Genomic DNA, 16,103 nt, shown 5'->3' on the forward strand with positions numbered 1-16,103 from the left:
TGGACAAGGTCTGCACAGTGGGTATTTGAGCAAAGGCCTCCAGGCAGAAGGCGGAGTATGAACAGTTACACATGGTAGCTTGTCTGACTTTGCATGGATGTAGGGACCACCCTGGACCACCCTCTACCTTCAGCCACACAGTAAGCAGATGGACCACCTGGCCTACTCCTGGCTCCAGAGCTAACCAGCACTTCCCCCTGGGGCTAGCCACTAAACCCTCTGTGCCTTCATTCACTCTTCTGTAAAGAGGAACGCTATTTTCTACCCCACAGGGTTGAATTGAGAATGTAATGAATTAATTTGGATAAAGCTCTTAAAACAGTGCCTGGCTTGCAGGAATTAGATATTATTTGCTATTAGTAGTAACTTTAAAATATCTAAGTCATTCAGCGGCTTCCATTGCCACTAACGAATGGGAATCCCTGACTGCAGCCTCTGAAGCCCTCCTCCAGAGGCCCTTAACCCCCTCCCCCTAGTCTTTTTTTTTTTTGCACTTAATTTTTATTTATTTATTTTATTAAAATTTTTTAAAAAATGTTTTACATTGTTCGTTTTTAAACAATGTTTTCTTCCCCCACCCCCTCAGGTGCTGTCCCCATAGAGTTTCCTTCCCCAATGCACCCGTGCACCATCACCTCAGGCCCCTGTGCTCCTCCCTCCCTCCCTCTCTTCCCTCTCCCTCCTCCTCCCCTGCAGGATGTCTCTGATTTATAATTGTCCATTTTTGCTTTGTTGTGTTTTGCACCGTTATTATTTTTTTACACTCATGTCTTATTGGGTTCCCCTATATTCCTGCTATAAGTGAACCCAGTCTTTTACCTCTCCCTCCTCCTGGTCCCTCCGGTACTGGCCTCGCCACTCATCGGGAACATGCTCACTTCATGGCCCCTTAACACACTGGCATTTCCCCTTCTATCTGCCCAGAATGTTCTCTCCTAGATCTTTGCTTGACTAGAGCCTCAGATCACACGGAGTGACTCCCACTATCCTTCCAGTTCCTCTCTCCTGGCTCCCTCTGCGCTTCCCATCACCTGAAATGATTTTACTAGTATTTTTGTTCCTTTTTTTTTTTTTTTTTTTTTTGCCTCCACCCAAGTGCTGTGGGCGCCCAGGTTGTTTTTCCTCCTTTGTTTTCATTCCTCGATCTGCAACACTTAGAACACAGCCTTGCGATGGGCACACAAGAATCATGCCCGAAGCAGTCGAGTGCCTAAGTGAAAAGCCACACTGAGCTACCTTTGCTGGCTGTCAGTCTGCATTGACGCGTCCATCTCCTTTCTGTAGCTCTGCGGCCTTTCCCATGCGAGGTGGTCGATGAAGCAGAAACCCTGACAATTGGCCAAAGTCTCCCCAAACCACTGATGAATAAGTTAGTAAAGGAACACCGAGGACCTGGAAGCAGGGACCTGGATGCTGGAAGAGAGGCTGAGGCATCTCCCGGCTACCCGCTTACTCCCTCCCCGAGGCATTCGTGCAGTCAGCTCCCTTGCACTCCTATGGCAGTAACTCAGGGCTCAGATACTTAATTGGTGATAAAAAGACGAGAAAGACTCCTTCCTACCCTCAGGGAGCTCCGGTCCTAGTTGGAGAGAAAGAAGTGTGCTCAAACAGCTGCCGACTTTTGTTCTTTGGAATCTTAACCATGTTCTTCAAGATCTTCTATGCCTTTCTCACCAGATGTATATAGCCTTGATCAAAATTAATTGTATATAAGGAACTTTCTTTATACAGAAATATGCTTCTCTGTAATTTGTAGGATTACTATTTTTGGTGAGTGATTGAGCTCTAAACAACTTGAACTAAAAGTGTCAAGATGTAAAAATAAATGGACAGCTAAGTTACTCTTTATTCTGACTGTGTGTTTTTGGAGACAAAGTGTGAATCATACCCACATCTCCTCTACTGTGATGGGACCCTCCCCAGTCACTGGTGGGTTCGTTTTGCAACCAAGGGACTCTAGAACCGCCCTCATCCCCAACTATTCTTTGTGTTTCTCAAACAATGATTTCTTAGGTTCTTCTTTTCACTTCTAGCAACATCAAAATTGTCTTCTTTATCTCATGTTGATAGATCTTGAAATGAATACTTATTGATTATCTGTAATTATTGGCCTGAATTTGCGACTTTATTTTTGTTCCTATACAATTTACTTTTTGTTTTATTATTCAACAGATTTCTAATCAAGAAAATATGACAAAAGGCTCAGATAAAGTATGAAATTCACCTGTTTTCAAAGGCCTTATGTAAAATTAGGCTCAAGGATATCCCCAGAAAACACTGCACCCCCATGGTAAAGTAGCATGGATGTGCATGAAGACAGAATTTTTAGAGCACATGAGGTTACTTCCCATAGGTATAAATAAGGTGAAGGCATGGAATGCGGTGCTGGTGGGTTCCTTCAAAGACCTAAAACTTCCAAATCGGATAACCTGGGTGGAACTTTTTAAAAGTTTAGATTACTTTTAATACAAAGCAGAAGTTGGACATACTGAAAAACTATTTTTACCTTCTTTTCCAGCTCAGACATCCCCACTCCCTAGGTTTGGTAATTCAGAAGAGCTATGTTTCTTCTTAGCAAGGGAAAATCCTTATTCTTGGTGCCTTTCATTTCTGGGTCAGAACAAGAATTTTTTGATCATCAGAATAAGTTTTGTCATAAGCCAGCACACTTGAAAGCATTTAAGGAAGGCAAGGACCCCTGAGTGAGGTAATAAGCACCTGTTCTGTGGTTTCAGGGTCCCAGAGGGCCATCTTTAAGCAGGCCATGAGGCACTGGGAGAAGCACACCTGTGTGACCTTCATAGAGAGAACTGATGAAGAAAGCTTTATTGTGTTCAGTTACAGGACTTGTGGGTAAGTGAGAGCAAGGCCACATCAGTGGAATCAAAGACAGACAGATCAGATGTCTTGTGAGTCTAGAATTTTCTCTATAGAACCACGTATTTGTAATGGCCTGCGATAATATAGGCAAACAGGGTTTGTCAGAAATTCCCCTTGGGCTCAGTGACAAAGCAGGTGGGTCATGGGAAAGACTCCATGTGGAGAAGTACTTCTGAACCAATTTGGAGTAAGTGGCCCCATTTATAATCTGATGAAACTATGAGCTTGCTCATGATGGATGTACATATATGCAAAATCCTGCATGCAATTTTATAGATTTACTGACTTCCTGCAGAAAACATAACAAAGAATAACATGACTGGATTATGACTAACTTTTTACTCCAATAAATTGTAAGTGTGATATTCTCTGCTACTGTGATATACTCTCTACTGAAAGAGAAACCTCCTATGTTGGTTCAAAAACCCAACTACATGCTATATACATGAAATCACTAAAGAAAATGACCCAGAAAGGTTTAAAAGTAAAAGGAAAGGGGCATACAGGCCAAAGTAACAAAAGAAAGCTGGGGTTACAATTTCAGTTATTATCAAGGCTTTTTGTTTGTTTGTTTTGCTGCTTTGTTTTTAAAGTCAGAAAGTGTTAAAAAAAAAAAAAGAAAAGGTGAGATACTTTATAATGAGAAAAGGAAGAAAGGGGACAAGCTACTCTGAGAATATAACTGTCATAAATCCTCATGCACCAAATAGCATAACATTTACAGTCATAAAACAAGCCCCAGGAAATTCAAGCAAACACTAGCAACAGAACATTTTGTTTCATTTCTGTCAATGGAAGTAGATCAATGTCAAGTTGACCAAAATAAGAGTAGAGATTTGTGGAGTTGATTCTATGGGTCTCTCAGATTCTACAGTCTGATAAAATATCATTTTTTTGAAGTGCCTATTGAAAGTTTATAGAACTTGACTACTATTAAATATTGAAACACCTCAATGAATTCAAAGTGGCAGAACCAGTATTAAAATATTCTGTGATTGCAAAGCAGTGAAACTAGACATAATACCATAACAACAAAAAAATGCACTTAACACCACTCTATTACATGACAAGTTAAAATCTCCCCCTTTTACAATTCTTAGGTCATAGGAAATGAGGCAAAATTACAAATTGTTGCGATAATGAAAGGTCTACAGTTTGAAATTAAAGACATGTGGCTGGGCCTCCCTGGTGGTGCAGACGGTTGAACGCAGCACTGTGAAGCTGTCCGCAGCCTCTGCAGAGCCGGTTCAATCCCTGCTGGCCGTGGAGATGCCCACATGGCGTGGCAGACCTCTCCTGTCTCACCCGCTGCTCCCCTCAGCAGTGCATTTCATCAGTCTGCCTGTTCTGTTCCCTACTCTGTCTCTGGTGAGTCTTCTCAACCTCCCGCGCATCTGGCCTATACCCCGGTTCTTGTTGAAATAAATCTAAAAAAAAAAAAAGGTATGTGGCTAAAGCTCTCCAGAGGAAAAGGCCTCGCCTCAAGTATCCACATCCCTAATTAAAAATGAGAATGCATTATTCAACTCAAAGATGTTAACAAAACAGATACATAAAAACTACCATACAACAAAAGAAACCAAATGAGAGCACATGATATAGACAAGGTAACACATTATAGGACTGATAAATTCAAGATTGAATTCTTTGGGGAAAAAAAACAAAACAGTAGATAAACTCCTTGTTAGTCTAAGACCAAAAAAAAAAAAAAAAATGACAGTGCAGAAGTACATAAAATCTGAAATGAAGAGAGTGAGAGAGGTACAGTTTCCGCAGAAGTACAAAAGAGTGCTTTTCAATACTCGAGGCAAGAAATGTGGCTGTCTGGGTAATGTGAATGACTTCACAAATATGGAGTGCTGGAATAGATCAGTGCCTTTGAAAGAAACTGAAAAATTGAGGGGAAACACTATCTCCCCCAAATACCAAATTAATTTACAGGTGAATTCTTTCAAACGTTTATAGTGCCAGATTTTTCTGGCACTATTTAAGTTTTCGAAAGCATAGAAAAATTCCTTCCAAATTACTTTTAAGGAACTATCATGGCATTTTTTTTCACCCCCAAATGACAAAGATGGCACCAAAAAGAGAAAATTATGGACTCATCTAACTTTTGTATATTCATGTGAAACCCTAAACAAAAGGTTAGCACATGGAGTTCTGCAGTACAAGAACAGAAAGGCAATCTACGGTGAAAATGTTAGACTAATTCAATGTTAGGAAGTCTATGCCCATGATTCAACATATGTTGATAGGTCAAGGGAGAGAAGCCATATTCATATTTCAATAAATGCTAAAAAAGGCCTCTGCACAATACAGGCATTTTTTGTGCTGTTTACAAAACTAACCAAGGTAGCACAAGAAGAGATGTCAAGGATAGATCCCTGACTTTCAAAAAATAAACATGTATTACTATGTCATTATATGTAAGTAAATATGTGTATTCAGCCAGGAAGTCCACATTGTATTTATTAATGATAATCCTAAAAGATTTTCTGTTAAAATCAGGAACAAGCCAATAATGCTCATGATTGAGCAATTATTTAACATTTGTTTTTGGAAATGCTGAGATCATTAGATGAAAAAATAAACATGACAAATATTGGCAGGAACAAGGAGGTAGAGGTGACTTAATATTTAAATCTTTTGTGACATGAGTATGTATTTTTTCAATGTTTTATGTAAGAAATGTGAGTGGTGGGGTTGTGGGCCTTCTTAATTTCATTTCTCATACCTTTCTGTGTCAGGAATAATGAATAACCATTACTTGGAAAGATCATTATACCTTGTTGGGGGAATCATCTCTGTGGCTCTGATAATAGCACCAAGACTCACTCTATGAAAACACTCGTCTCCATTCCCTGCCTCTTTTCCTTGTCATCCGAGTTGGCCCCCAGAGAGCAGACTGGCAGAAGGGTAGAGTAGGTGTGTGGGCTCTATACTAGGAAGAGAAGCCATATCTTTCTCGAAAGTGTGACCATTAACTACCAGTAAGATCAAAAATTATTTTTGGAGGGAACTTCTGTATTGAGATGAGAGGGAAGTTAGACAGTGAGAGTACTTTAAGCAAAGAGAGTTTGTGTTTCTTTTAGAACCAGACACACACACTCAAGCACACTCCACACACACCCCTGTGTGTTGGGGGAGGGGCATTAGACTCTAGCTATCCCCTGCCCATCTGACTCAGGTATTTCTGCTATTGTCCAGCTGTTGTTCATATGTTGGCCGCCGAGGAGGAGGCCCGCAGGCCATATCCATTGGGAAAAACTGTGACAAGTTTGGGATTGTGGCACATGAGCTGGGCCATGTGGTTGGGTTCTGGCATGAACATACCCGACCAGACAGAGATCAACATGTCACCATCATCAGAGAAAACATCCAGCCAGGTAAGGAGCCTGTGTGGGGTCTGGAAGCCACAAGACAGTGGCACCGAGGCAGTGGCATCCATGGGGTCAGGAGGGAGTGAAGGACAGAGGCTGCCGGGAGCCACCAGCCCAGGCTCATCTGCTAAGTCCGGAGGCGGTGACCCTGTTGTGCAGGCAGTTGTTACGGGCACTGCCACTGTCCACCAAGGCTGTTCCTGGCAGGTCATCTGCCATAGCGTGTAGTTTAGACCAGAAGCCAAAGGGCTTTCCATGTTGTGAAGGACCAAGAAGTCCAACTGCATTTCCTAAAAGGGACAGAATGGACCACAGCATTGTAGCAGCGTCAGAGCTGATGAGCCAGAAAGCGTTCTCCTGGAGCTCTCATAAGAGTCATTTTTGCTGACTGAAGCAACACATCTTTTTGGAAATGAAATATAATTAGGACAGGAATACATGTGAAAACAGTACTGCTGCCTAGAAATCAGCCCCAAGGCAGATGGAGTGTCTAGATTTTTAAAGAAATATCTTCTCATGTTAAACAATAGCTGATTGAGTAATATGGATGCCTTGAAATTTGTTTTGAGGGTCTAAATTGTGAATATTTGGGACTGAATTCATCAGTTTGCTTTTCTTCTGTTAACAGCAAAGTCAGAATTTTGGGGCGGGTGGAGGCAACCAGATCAATAACTAACCAATCTGCAAACTCAGTTTAAGATTTTCCAGGGGTCTTCGGGGAGGGGTGCTGGTGGCGGGGTTGGGGGAAGACAGGACTTGTTCTGAGGTTCAAATTTCCAACCTGTTAGAAACAAGAATGGCTTCAAGGTCTGTTATTGGATGGACTGGGCAGAGCTCCTGGAAGTTGCTATGGGCCCTTCTCCTCCCTCCCCTCCTTTCAGGTGCCTGCCTTGGTTTTCAAAGGCCTTAACCGAGTGTTGTGTCACAGGTCAGGAGTATAATTTCTTAAAAATGGAAGCTGGGGAAGTGAGTTCTCTGGGAGAGACGTACGACTTCGACAGCATCATGCACTACGCCCGGAACACCTTCTCCAGGTCGGAATCTCTGCTTGTGCCTCGTCTGTGTTTTACTGTGCCTGCCGCAGGCGCAGGTCAGATTCCTGGAGGTCGGCAGCATCGGGCCCCTGCGTGCTCCTAGCACAGTGGGCGCATCTGCCTTGAGATACAGTGGCCTCTGGGCTGCAGTGAAATATCTAATCAGGTTCCCCATAATAAAATCGAATCCCCTTGTGAAGCGGGTGTTCCATCACGCCCTAACGTCACAAGTGGCAAGCTGGAGAAGGGAAGCTGAGGTTGGCTGGGATAATGACGTAGAGACTCTGTAAAATTTCCATGGGCGGGGACCTTCTCCAGCACATCCTTGGCGTGAGCTTGGTGGCACTGACAGCTTTCCTTGAAGAGCTTTGGTTTATTGGAAGCTAGACCAGGTCAGAGCTGGGAAGACTGTAAATCATGGGTTCATTTTATTTATTTATTTATTTATTTATTTATTTTTAATAATAAATTTTATTTTTATATTACCCATACAATTGCAACCCCCTTATTTTGACCCCAATCCCTCCCCTCCCACCTCTTACCCCCCATAGAGTGTCTCTGGTTCATAGTTTTTTGTTGATTTTGATTTTCACTTTCTTATAGTTATTCATTTTCCTGGTCCCTTATTTAAGTTTTCTAGATTCCTGCTATGAGTGAGACCATCCGGTATTTTTCTTTTTCTTTCTGGCTTATTTTGCTGAGCATGATCATGGATTCATTTTAGAGGAATGGTAAATAATGTGGATTTTATAAGTTGGACTAAGAACGAGTAGACGGTTTTGATCAGGAGTATGACATGATCTGATTTTTTGTTTTTTTAAAGATTGACCGAGAAATGGGTCAGTTGTGTGGTATGTGAATTATATGTCATTAAAACTATTATTAAAAAAAAGAAAGAAAAGGAAGCTCCAACCTGCTTGAGGATCACAGGTAGCTGGGGTTGGAAATGAGAGAACAAAGAAGCGGGTCTCCTGCCTGCCGGTCACACGTGATGGTAGCTGGTAGCCGAGTGTGGCTGGGCTTGTTATTTACAACCAACTCGGGCAGGATCTGTTTTGCTGAGTTAGTGCGGTGCTGGCCCGAAAGTTAAGAATTTTCCATACTGCCCATGCTTCCCGACCATGTAAGTGTTGTGCTGATAGGAATTTCCCTTCCTCGTCCCAGTTTTATAGGCCTTTCTACCCTTGAGTCAAAGAAAATGGTACATATTTTCTCTCTTGGAACTTTCTTTACAGCCTCCTCGTAAAATCAGCTTGTTTGCCTTTTCAGCTTGTTTATTCATTCAAAAAAATAATGTGGGTAAGTCTCGCTATATGCCCAAACAACAAGAAAAAAAATAGGTGAGGAGACAAGGGTAAAGGAGAGAAAAAATAAGGGTGGAAAGCTAAGTTGAAGCTTAAAATCATTTTAGTGTTCAGAATATAAGCCATAAAGGCATGTACACTTGCTGAGCTTGGCAGCAAGTCCTGTGCTTCCTAGCAGTCCCAGCAAAGAGGGAAACATCCATTTCATGAATCCCCATAAAGAATCGCCCATAAAGATAGAGGAAAACATTCGTTCAGGGGACATGTCTCTCTGGAGTGAGAGGGCAGCTATTTACCTGGGACTCCTGGGCTCTCAGGTAAGGCTGCTGAGAGCATCCTGTTGAGGTCATAGAAGCGTGGGCGAGATCTTCCACGCCTCAGTGTCCCATGTTCTCGGGAGGACCTGTTTCTCTGACCATATAGCTGATTTGGTTAAGATCCCTCCTCCCCAGGCAGGCTCTCTCCAGAGCTCTAAGGAGTGAGTTGTGTTGAAGTCAGCCTCTTTGAACAACTGCCGCTCTGTTCTCATTCTTCCTCTGGCTCTTTAGCAGAAGATTCAAGGGGCAGCCTGGTGTCACAAAAAGACCCCTGAGCTGAGAGATAGAGAACTGGATTCTACTCCTGCTTCTTCTGGGAACCTTGCTGTTGAGGGAGGGGCAGGCAGCAGTTAGGGGAAGCTGCATGCTGAGTCAAGCCTCCACCTCCCCCGGCCTCGGTGTCCTCATGAGAGGTTGGACTTGACTCTCGCTAAGCCCTATCCAGCTCAAATATTTCATGTGCAGTTTCTTAATCTGGTGCTAAGGGTCAGGGGGTGACAAATATGTCCCACTCATTGCCATATGGAATCCGAGGTTTCCTCTACAGGCTGGGGATCTGAGACTTAGGGTCCTAATCAGGGAGCCTCAGGAAGCTGATGGAGTGGCAGGATGAGAGTCCACCCCAGAGAGGTGGAGGGGAGATGTTGAGGTGTTGGGGCTTGTCTGACACAAGTTTGGGAAATAGTGCAGGGAATTGCAGGGTCCTACCACATCAGCCTGAGGGTTACAGGCTGCTAAGCAGAAACAAAGTATTGATTTTGTCAAAGAGCCAATATCAAATGGATCAAAATGAGACACTTGTACCTTGGGTCTTGTTTCTGTTGTTTTATATTGCTTTATAATTCCTCTATTGATTATTACTATACATTTATCTATTAATGTTGCTCTGTCACATTCCCTCTCCCTCACTAGACTGAGATCTTTGAGGACAGAGAGTATCTCATTCCCTCCTAGTGTCCAGCACCTAACTTGGTACTTGGCACAGAGTAGGCGTTCAATAAATATGCATAAAATGAGTAGGTGAATGAATGGATCAAATGAGAGAGGGAACTCTTCAATACTCTAGCTGAGGGAAGAAATTTCCAGTGTGCTTGTTGCTGTCTTCCCACATACTCCTACATGAGATGGTCACTTTGTTAAGGAGAATCCTTACTCTGTAAGGAATTTTAGATAAGTTACTACTAATGGGTTGTGGGAACTACACTGCCTTCTTGATGCCTCTTTTGTGCCAATTACTATGCAAACCTCTGAAGTCAGAGCCTGAGGCAAGAAAGCAGACAATGTGTCTTCTAGCAATGACATTTCTTTTCTTGACTTTATTTTTTAAAAATCTCCATTTTTAGACCAGAGGGTTCATAATGCTGTGCTTTTTTTTGCCTCTCAGGAAACAGTTATTATTAACACTGTTGTCAATGTGAACCATTTTATTAGCACAGACCAGTAGCATCCCATGATCCAAACTTATGAAATAATAGTTAGTATGCGTCAAAAATACGCAGAATCCTACAGGGTTGGACATTGGCAAGGGGCAGCACATGGGTGTGGAGAGCAGCTTCCCTGAAGAAAACAGAGGGAGGCAGAATTCCTTCTACTACTGTTGATGTTTTCTATGTCTACAGGACAATGTAGCCCCGCGTGTAGTGGTTCACAACTTAGTTTTTTTATATTGAGGGCCAATCTTGCTCATTCTTCTCTGATTTCACTGAGATCACTCCTATAGCAAAAGTTGCCGACAGTGTGATTGGTCTGGGGAACCTAAGATAGCTAATGCATGTCTGGTGGTTGTGCTGCTTGTTTATGGAGGCCCCTGGGTTCTCCTCCACATGGTCTCTCATCCTCCAGGAATCCAGACTGGGACTTCAGAGTTCCTAAAGCATGAGGTGGGAGTTTGCAAGCCCATGAGCCCCAGGCTCTTAAACTAGACTGGCTTCACTTCTGTCACATTCCCATTGGCCACAGCAAGAAACAAGGCCAGCCCAGTTTCAAGTGGGTGGACAATTAGATTCTATCTCTTAATAGAAGGAGTACCAACTGCAGGTTGCAAAGGGATATGGATACTAAGAGGCAACTCATTATTTGAACAATCTACCACAGCTACTGTTCCACTCCTATCCCAGAGTTCAGAATGATTTTGGCAAATCTATCTGGATACCTGCAGTGCCCTTTCTACTGACTTTCTATGTGGATTTTTAGAAGACTTGGTTCTATGGGGTTCCCTCACTTCCTGAAAACTCATCCTTCCGGATGCTTCATTCACACAATCAAATCAAGAGCTTTGTTGCTTTAGTTACTGCAGATGTAGTGACTATTATTTGTCACAGATATGTGCATCCCCATTATTCACCAGTTCTTCAGCCAACACTATTGTCCAGACCCTGAGCATCTCACCCAAGGCTGGCTCTCACACTCTCTCTGGAGCCTCCCTGCCAGTCTCCTGCCCACTGCTCAGCTCCAGGGGCACCACTCCCTGGCAGTCTCTGAGTGCTGCTGCCTGCAGCTGTGCCAATGGTGGCCCCAGGAGCTTAGTGTTGGGGCTTCGAGGAAATGCTCAGTGCACATCAGTAAGGAAGTCCTAAGGCCACTGGACTAGGGCAGAGTTTTAAACTTGGCACTTGTTTTCTCACTGGATTGTGAGCAGGCCACGATAAGCTGCAGCGCTGCAATGCCAGGAGGAGGGAGGGAAACGTCTCAGTCCTGCCAGGCTGGGGAGGGGTGGCCAGCAAGTGGGAACATTGATGGGGTTGTGGGCAAGGACTGAAGACTACAACTCTCCGCATGATGACCAGACAGCCTTGACTTCTCTCTCCTTTCTCTCTCCCTCTTTGCCTCCTGTAGAGGAGTTTTCTTAGACACCATCCTCCCCCGTCGAGATGACAATGGCATCAGGCCAACCATTGGCCAGCGCGTACGGCTCAGCCAGGGAGACATAGCTCAAGCCAGGAAGCTGTACAAGTGCCCAGGTAACTGTGAATTTTGGGGGTTCTCCGGGGCCTCCAGACCACGACCCAGGAGCACAACTCGAGTGAAATCTGCAAACATTCCTCCTGGCTTGGAAAACACTTTGGGGTACCTGATCAGACAACTCCCTGGATGCTATCATTTCTGGGGTGCTGCTGGCAGGAGGTGCTAGGCAGCGGGGGAAGCCTGAATGGTGAAGTGGTTGCAGGTAGTCAGGTGAATAATAGGTCTCAGAGCCCACAGCTTGATTGTGGGAAGTATTGGAATTCTATGGCAAAGACCTGATGTTCAGAAGAGGGAGAAGGTACAGTGGAACAACAGTGAACAGGGGTGCAGTGTGTACCCCATAAAGGTGAAAACACCTCTCCTTTTGATGCAAGTAGGAGTTCTGGGTTTGGGGAAACAAGAGGTAAAGGTTTTGTAGAAAGGCAAAGTACAAAGGAGAGCATTTCTGGAAGAGTAAATCAGCTTTCCAAACCCTGGAGTTGGAGGATGTCTCAGTGCCTCATGAGGTCATTTCTGTGGTTCGGGGGTTGTCCTGGCCATCCGGGGTCTGGTCAGTGATCAGCAATATGCCGCTTGAGACTGGGTAGCACTCTGGGCTTGGAGGCGATGTTCAAGTCTGCCCTCTTTCCTTTTGACCCTCTGGCTTTGGCATCATCACACACCCCACCCCCACTGTCCTGGGGTGAACTTATATTGAGGGCCAATCTTGCTCATTCTTCTCTGATTTCACTGAGATCACTCCTATAGCAAAAGTTGCCGACAGTGTGATTGGAAGAGTAAATCTTTTGTAGCTGTAGAGTTTCAATGCAAAACATTCGTTATAGCAGACACATTTTTACCACTGATGGGAGAGAATGCAGTTCAGTGACTTGGGGAGAGAGAAGGAAAGTCTATCACCAACAGTTCTGGGAACTTTTTCTAACTTCCCGCACTGACACGTGACTTGACCGTGGAACAGAGTATTGGAAATCAGCTCCATCTTAGAAAATCTGGACTATCACGTTGCCCTGTTAAGCAGGATCACAGTGCTTGCAAGGGCTGCGTGGAGCTTGCTCCCCATGAAACTCTAGGAAATATGTCCATCCAGCGATTAGTCATCTGGGGACATGTTAGAGCTGAAATACAGGACATACATATCATGTAACCCGGCTGTATTGAAAGAGAAACCTTATAGCAGTCCCTAGGAAATGCCATCCTATTTATTTAGTTATAATGTATATGCCTCTCGCTTCCCAAAGGATTCAGGGCAGCTGGTAAATACCATGGAGCCAAGCAGTAATGTATCTGTTCTTGCAGAATGTCAGTGATTGTTCGAAAATAATTTCCATGGAGCCGTCGGGGGGTGGTGACTGCTGGGCTTGACCCTCATGAAGCCTGCCAGTTGTTCGGTAACATGATACTGAAGCCCCAATATCCAGGATTTCCTGAGGCAAGGATGGGCTGGCTGTTCTCTCTGTGCCTCCCTGCCACTTCCAAAGTGCAACTTCCAGTCGTTTCCAGGAGTGACTAGAAATGCGGTGGCTGCTGTGCAGAGGCTGAGCTGCCTGTAGGAAAAGCTGTGTAAGCATGCTTGTTTCCCACGCTTTGGAGGGGACCCCTTAACAGGAGGAACACCAGCAAATCAAAGTCCGGGACTTTGGGGTATGAATGCCTGGGGATGAGGGACATGAATCTGCAGTTTCCAAGCTTACTCATTCAGATACCTTTTTAATTGTTTTGAGAACAAATCCCAGGGAAATAGTTTTCACATACATAGGACTAGTTTTTAGACTCCTAAGCAGGCAGCTCTCAAACATTTAAGAGCAGAGTAGGCTACCGTAGAATATTCCAGCTTCTGGTGCCCCGGGTCATTTCTCTGTTTTCTTCTTTTGTAGCTCTTTTAGAGACGGGTTGCAGAAAAAGAAGAGGAAAAATTGCTGCTAACAGTTTCACTGTGTTTTTCTTTTTACTATCCCTACTTACCTCCTAGTCTCTCTACCACAAATGCTGCTAGTGGTAACTGCGAAGCCGGCTATGAGCACTGAGCTGATGTATCGGAATGCAGTTGATTGCCTTAACCCGCTAGGTAGATCCTGTCTGTTTCACTCATAAGACAAGGAACGACCAGTGAGGCTGGGGTCTCGCCCACCAGCACACAGCTGCCTGGAGAGCTGAGATTAAAACCCAGCTCTTGGCCACAATTGATTCTGAGATCCTCAGAAGAATGTCCTGGGGTGACACCCTTTGGCACCCACCCCCCATGTTCTGTTTTGTTAGCCAGAAAAATGTCAATCTGCCTAAGTGCACACTTCTCACCAGCGTGATCCGAGGGTTTGGCAGAAGAAAGCTGTCTTTGCAGCCTGTTCCGGGAGCTGCCTGGGTGGGGGGGGCATGTGGCGGGATCACAGCTGTGCTTTTGCCCGTGCAGCGTGCGGGGAGACCCTGCAGGACACGACGGGAAACTTCTCTGCACCTGGTTTTCCAAACGGCTACCCTTCCTACTCCCACTGCGTCTGGAGGATATCGGTGACTCCAGGGGAAAAGGTAGGTGTGAAACCACCCCAGGAGGTGACTAGCATCCTTTGAGCCAGGTGGGTGTGAGGAATTATTATTATTCATAAGGGTGATAGTAGCTGTTAGGTTACGTGCTCCCACTCTACGCCAGGCCCCAGCCTAGCTTGTGTACCATCATTTACTTCTAGACTTTTCAACTAGTTTCCCCATACTGATAAAGGCCTAGGTACTAAATGTCCACATAGATTATACGTCAAGTTGAGTTTGTAAAACAAAGTAGGCTCTATGCTTTCACCATGGTAAATACACCATCAGAATTCCCTGGAAGGCAAGGAGCCAATTTGGAATTCCTAAAGGCATCAGCGTGCCCCTGTGGAAGCAATATGGGAAGAACTAGCCCCCAAGCTGTAACCATCCCCAGAGTCTCTTCCCAGCCCCAGTTCCATCTCAGGAGCACTGTGGGCCAGAGCCCAGTGCACACTCCTGAGCACCTGCCACTCCAGCCTTGCAAAAAGTCACTCCTTGGCTGCCTTTCCAGGAAAGTGGCATGGCCATGTGTGCTGTGTGCCCCAGGGAGGATGGATCCTTGGTGGATGCATGGGTCTTCACCTGCCCTGTAAGTGGGCTCAGGGCTAATTGGACAGGGAATTCCAGGGTCCTGTCTTCCTGGAGTGCCATCTAGGAGCTGGAGAGGCCTGCAGATTCCATGCCTCTCTGGAGCTGAATCCAAGGGGAGGGCCCTCTTTTGCCCTGGCCCAAAGGTGATATGGTCTGAACTTCCCCGCAGCATGCATCTCCCTGTATCCATTGTATGATAAGTAATCTGAGATTCAAACATTTGAAAAATTGCCCAAATTCACAGTAAGATACAGAACTGGGAACTGAAGGCTTTGTGTTTCAAATCTTGTGTCTTTTTCACTATTATCTCTTAACAAATCCAAGGGGTCTTCAAGTTGTTTCAAACTAGATGTAGCTATTGTTGAGAGGTGCTCTCTGTCCCTTGGGTCCACTGCCCTACAGCCCTAGCTGTTATAGTTTGTCTCGTAATATCCTGATTGCTGGTGTATTCAGCTGTCTACCTTCTAGACCCTAAACTCATTGAAGTCAGAGGTTGCTCACCCCAGCTCCCAGCACCCCAGCCCATGTACAGTCACACAATATAGTGTTGAATGGACATGTGGATGGATGAGTAGTCGAATGAAAGCCCTGCAGCTGGGAATACAGAGGGGAGTGTTGGATTTTCTGATACCTGTAGCCAACCTGCAGATAGCCCTCATTCAAAGCTTTACATTGAGAGCATTTTCTGTGGTTTGGGTCCTGTTCTCACATATTATGGAGATTCTCTCATTTAATCTTCACGACAATTCATGGGGTAGTTGTTATTACCACATTCATTTTACAGGTAAGACTTATCCAAAGCTGCATACATAGTCTTATTGCCAAGTGGGGATTTGAACCAAGTGATTTGACTCTGAGAACCTGGATGCTTAACCATCATCCTTTATAATTCCACAAAGGGGACAGGCAAATAGACAGTTGAACCTGTATTTACACACACACACACACGCCTACATACACACACACAACACCCACATGCACACACTGGCTCAAAGCTTAAAGACAATGTAGTTGTCATCTTGACCCTGAGAGTATCCAGACGTGTTGGCCCAGGGTGGATGTGCTGTCCCTGTGCCTGCTGGGGGCATTACCTAGAGGGAGGCAGGAAAGAAG

At 44.7% G+C, this 16,103-nt stretch overlaps 1 protein-coding gene across 1 annotated transcript in view; it reads left to right on the forward strand.

Annotated features, from left to right (window-relative positions):
- TLL2 (tolloid like 2) overlaps nucleotides 1–16,103 on the forward strand; it is a gene marked incomplete at both ends in the record, with an annotated part of 97,931 nt that overhangs the window by 55,395 nt on the left and 26,433 nt on the right. The window contains 5 exons of the mRNA XM_084245007.1: nucleotides 2,736–2,853; nucleotides 6,088–6,266; nucleotides 7,189–7,294; nucleotides 11,751–11,875; nucleotides 14,287–14,402. Of these exons, the coding sequence (XP_084101133.1) occupies nucleotides 2,736–2,853; nucleotides 6,088–6,266; nucleotides 7,189–7,294; nucleotides 11,751–11,875; nucleotides 14,287–14,402 (644 nt within the window). The remainder of the gene's footprint in view (nucleotides 1–2,735; nucleotides 2,854–6,087; nucleotides 6,267–7,188; nucleotides 7,295–11,750; nucleotides 11,876–14,286; nucleotides 14,403–16,103) is intronic.

The sequence above is a fragment of the Talpa europaea genome, assembly GCF_964194135.1.
Source record: "Talpa europaea genome assembly, chromosome: 10".
NCBI lineage: Eukaryota > Metazoa > Chordata > Mammalia > Eulipotyphla > Talpidae > Talpa > Talpa europaea.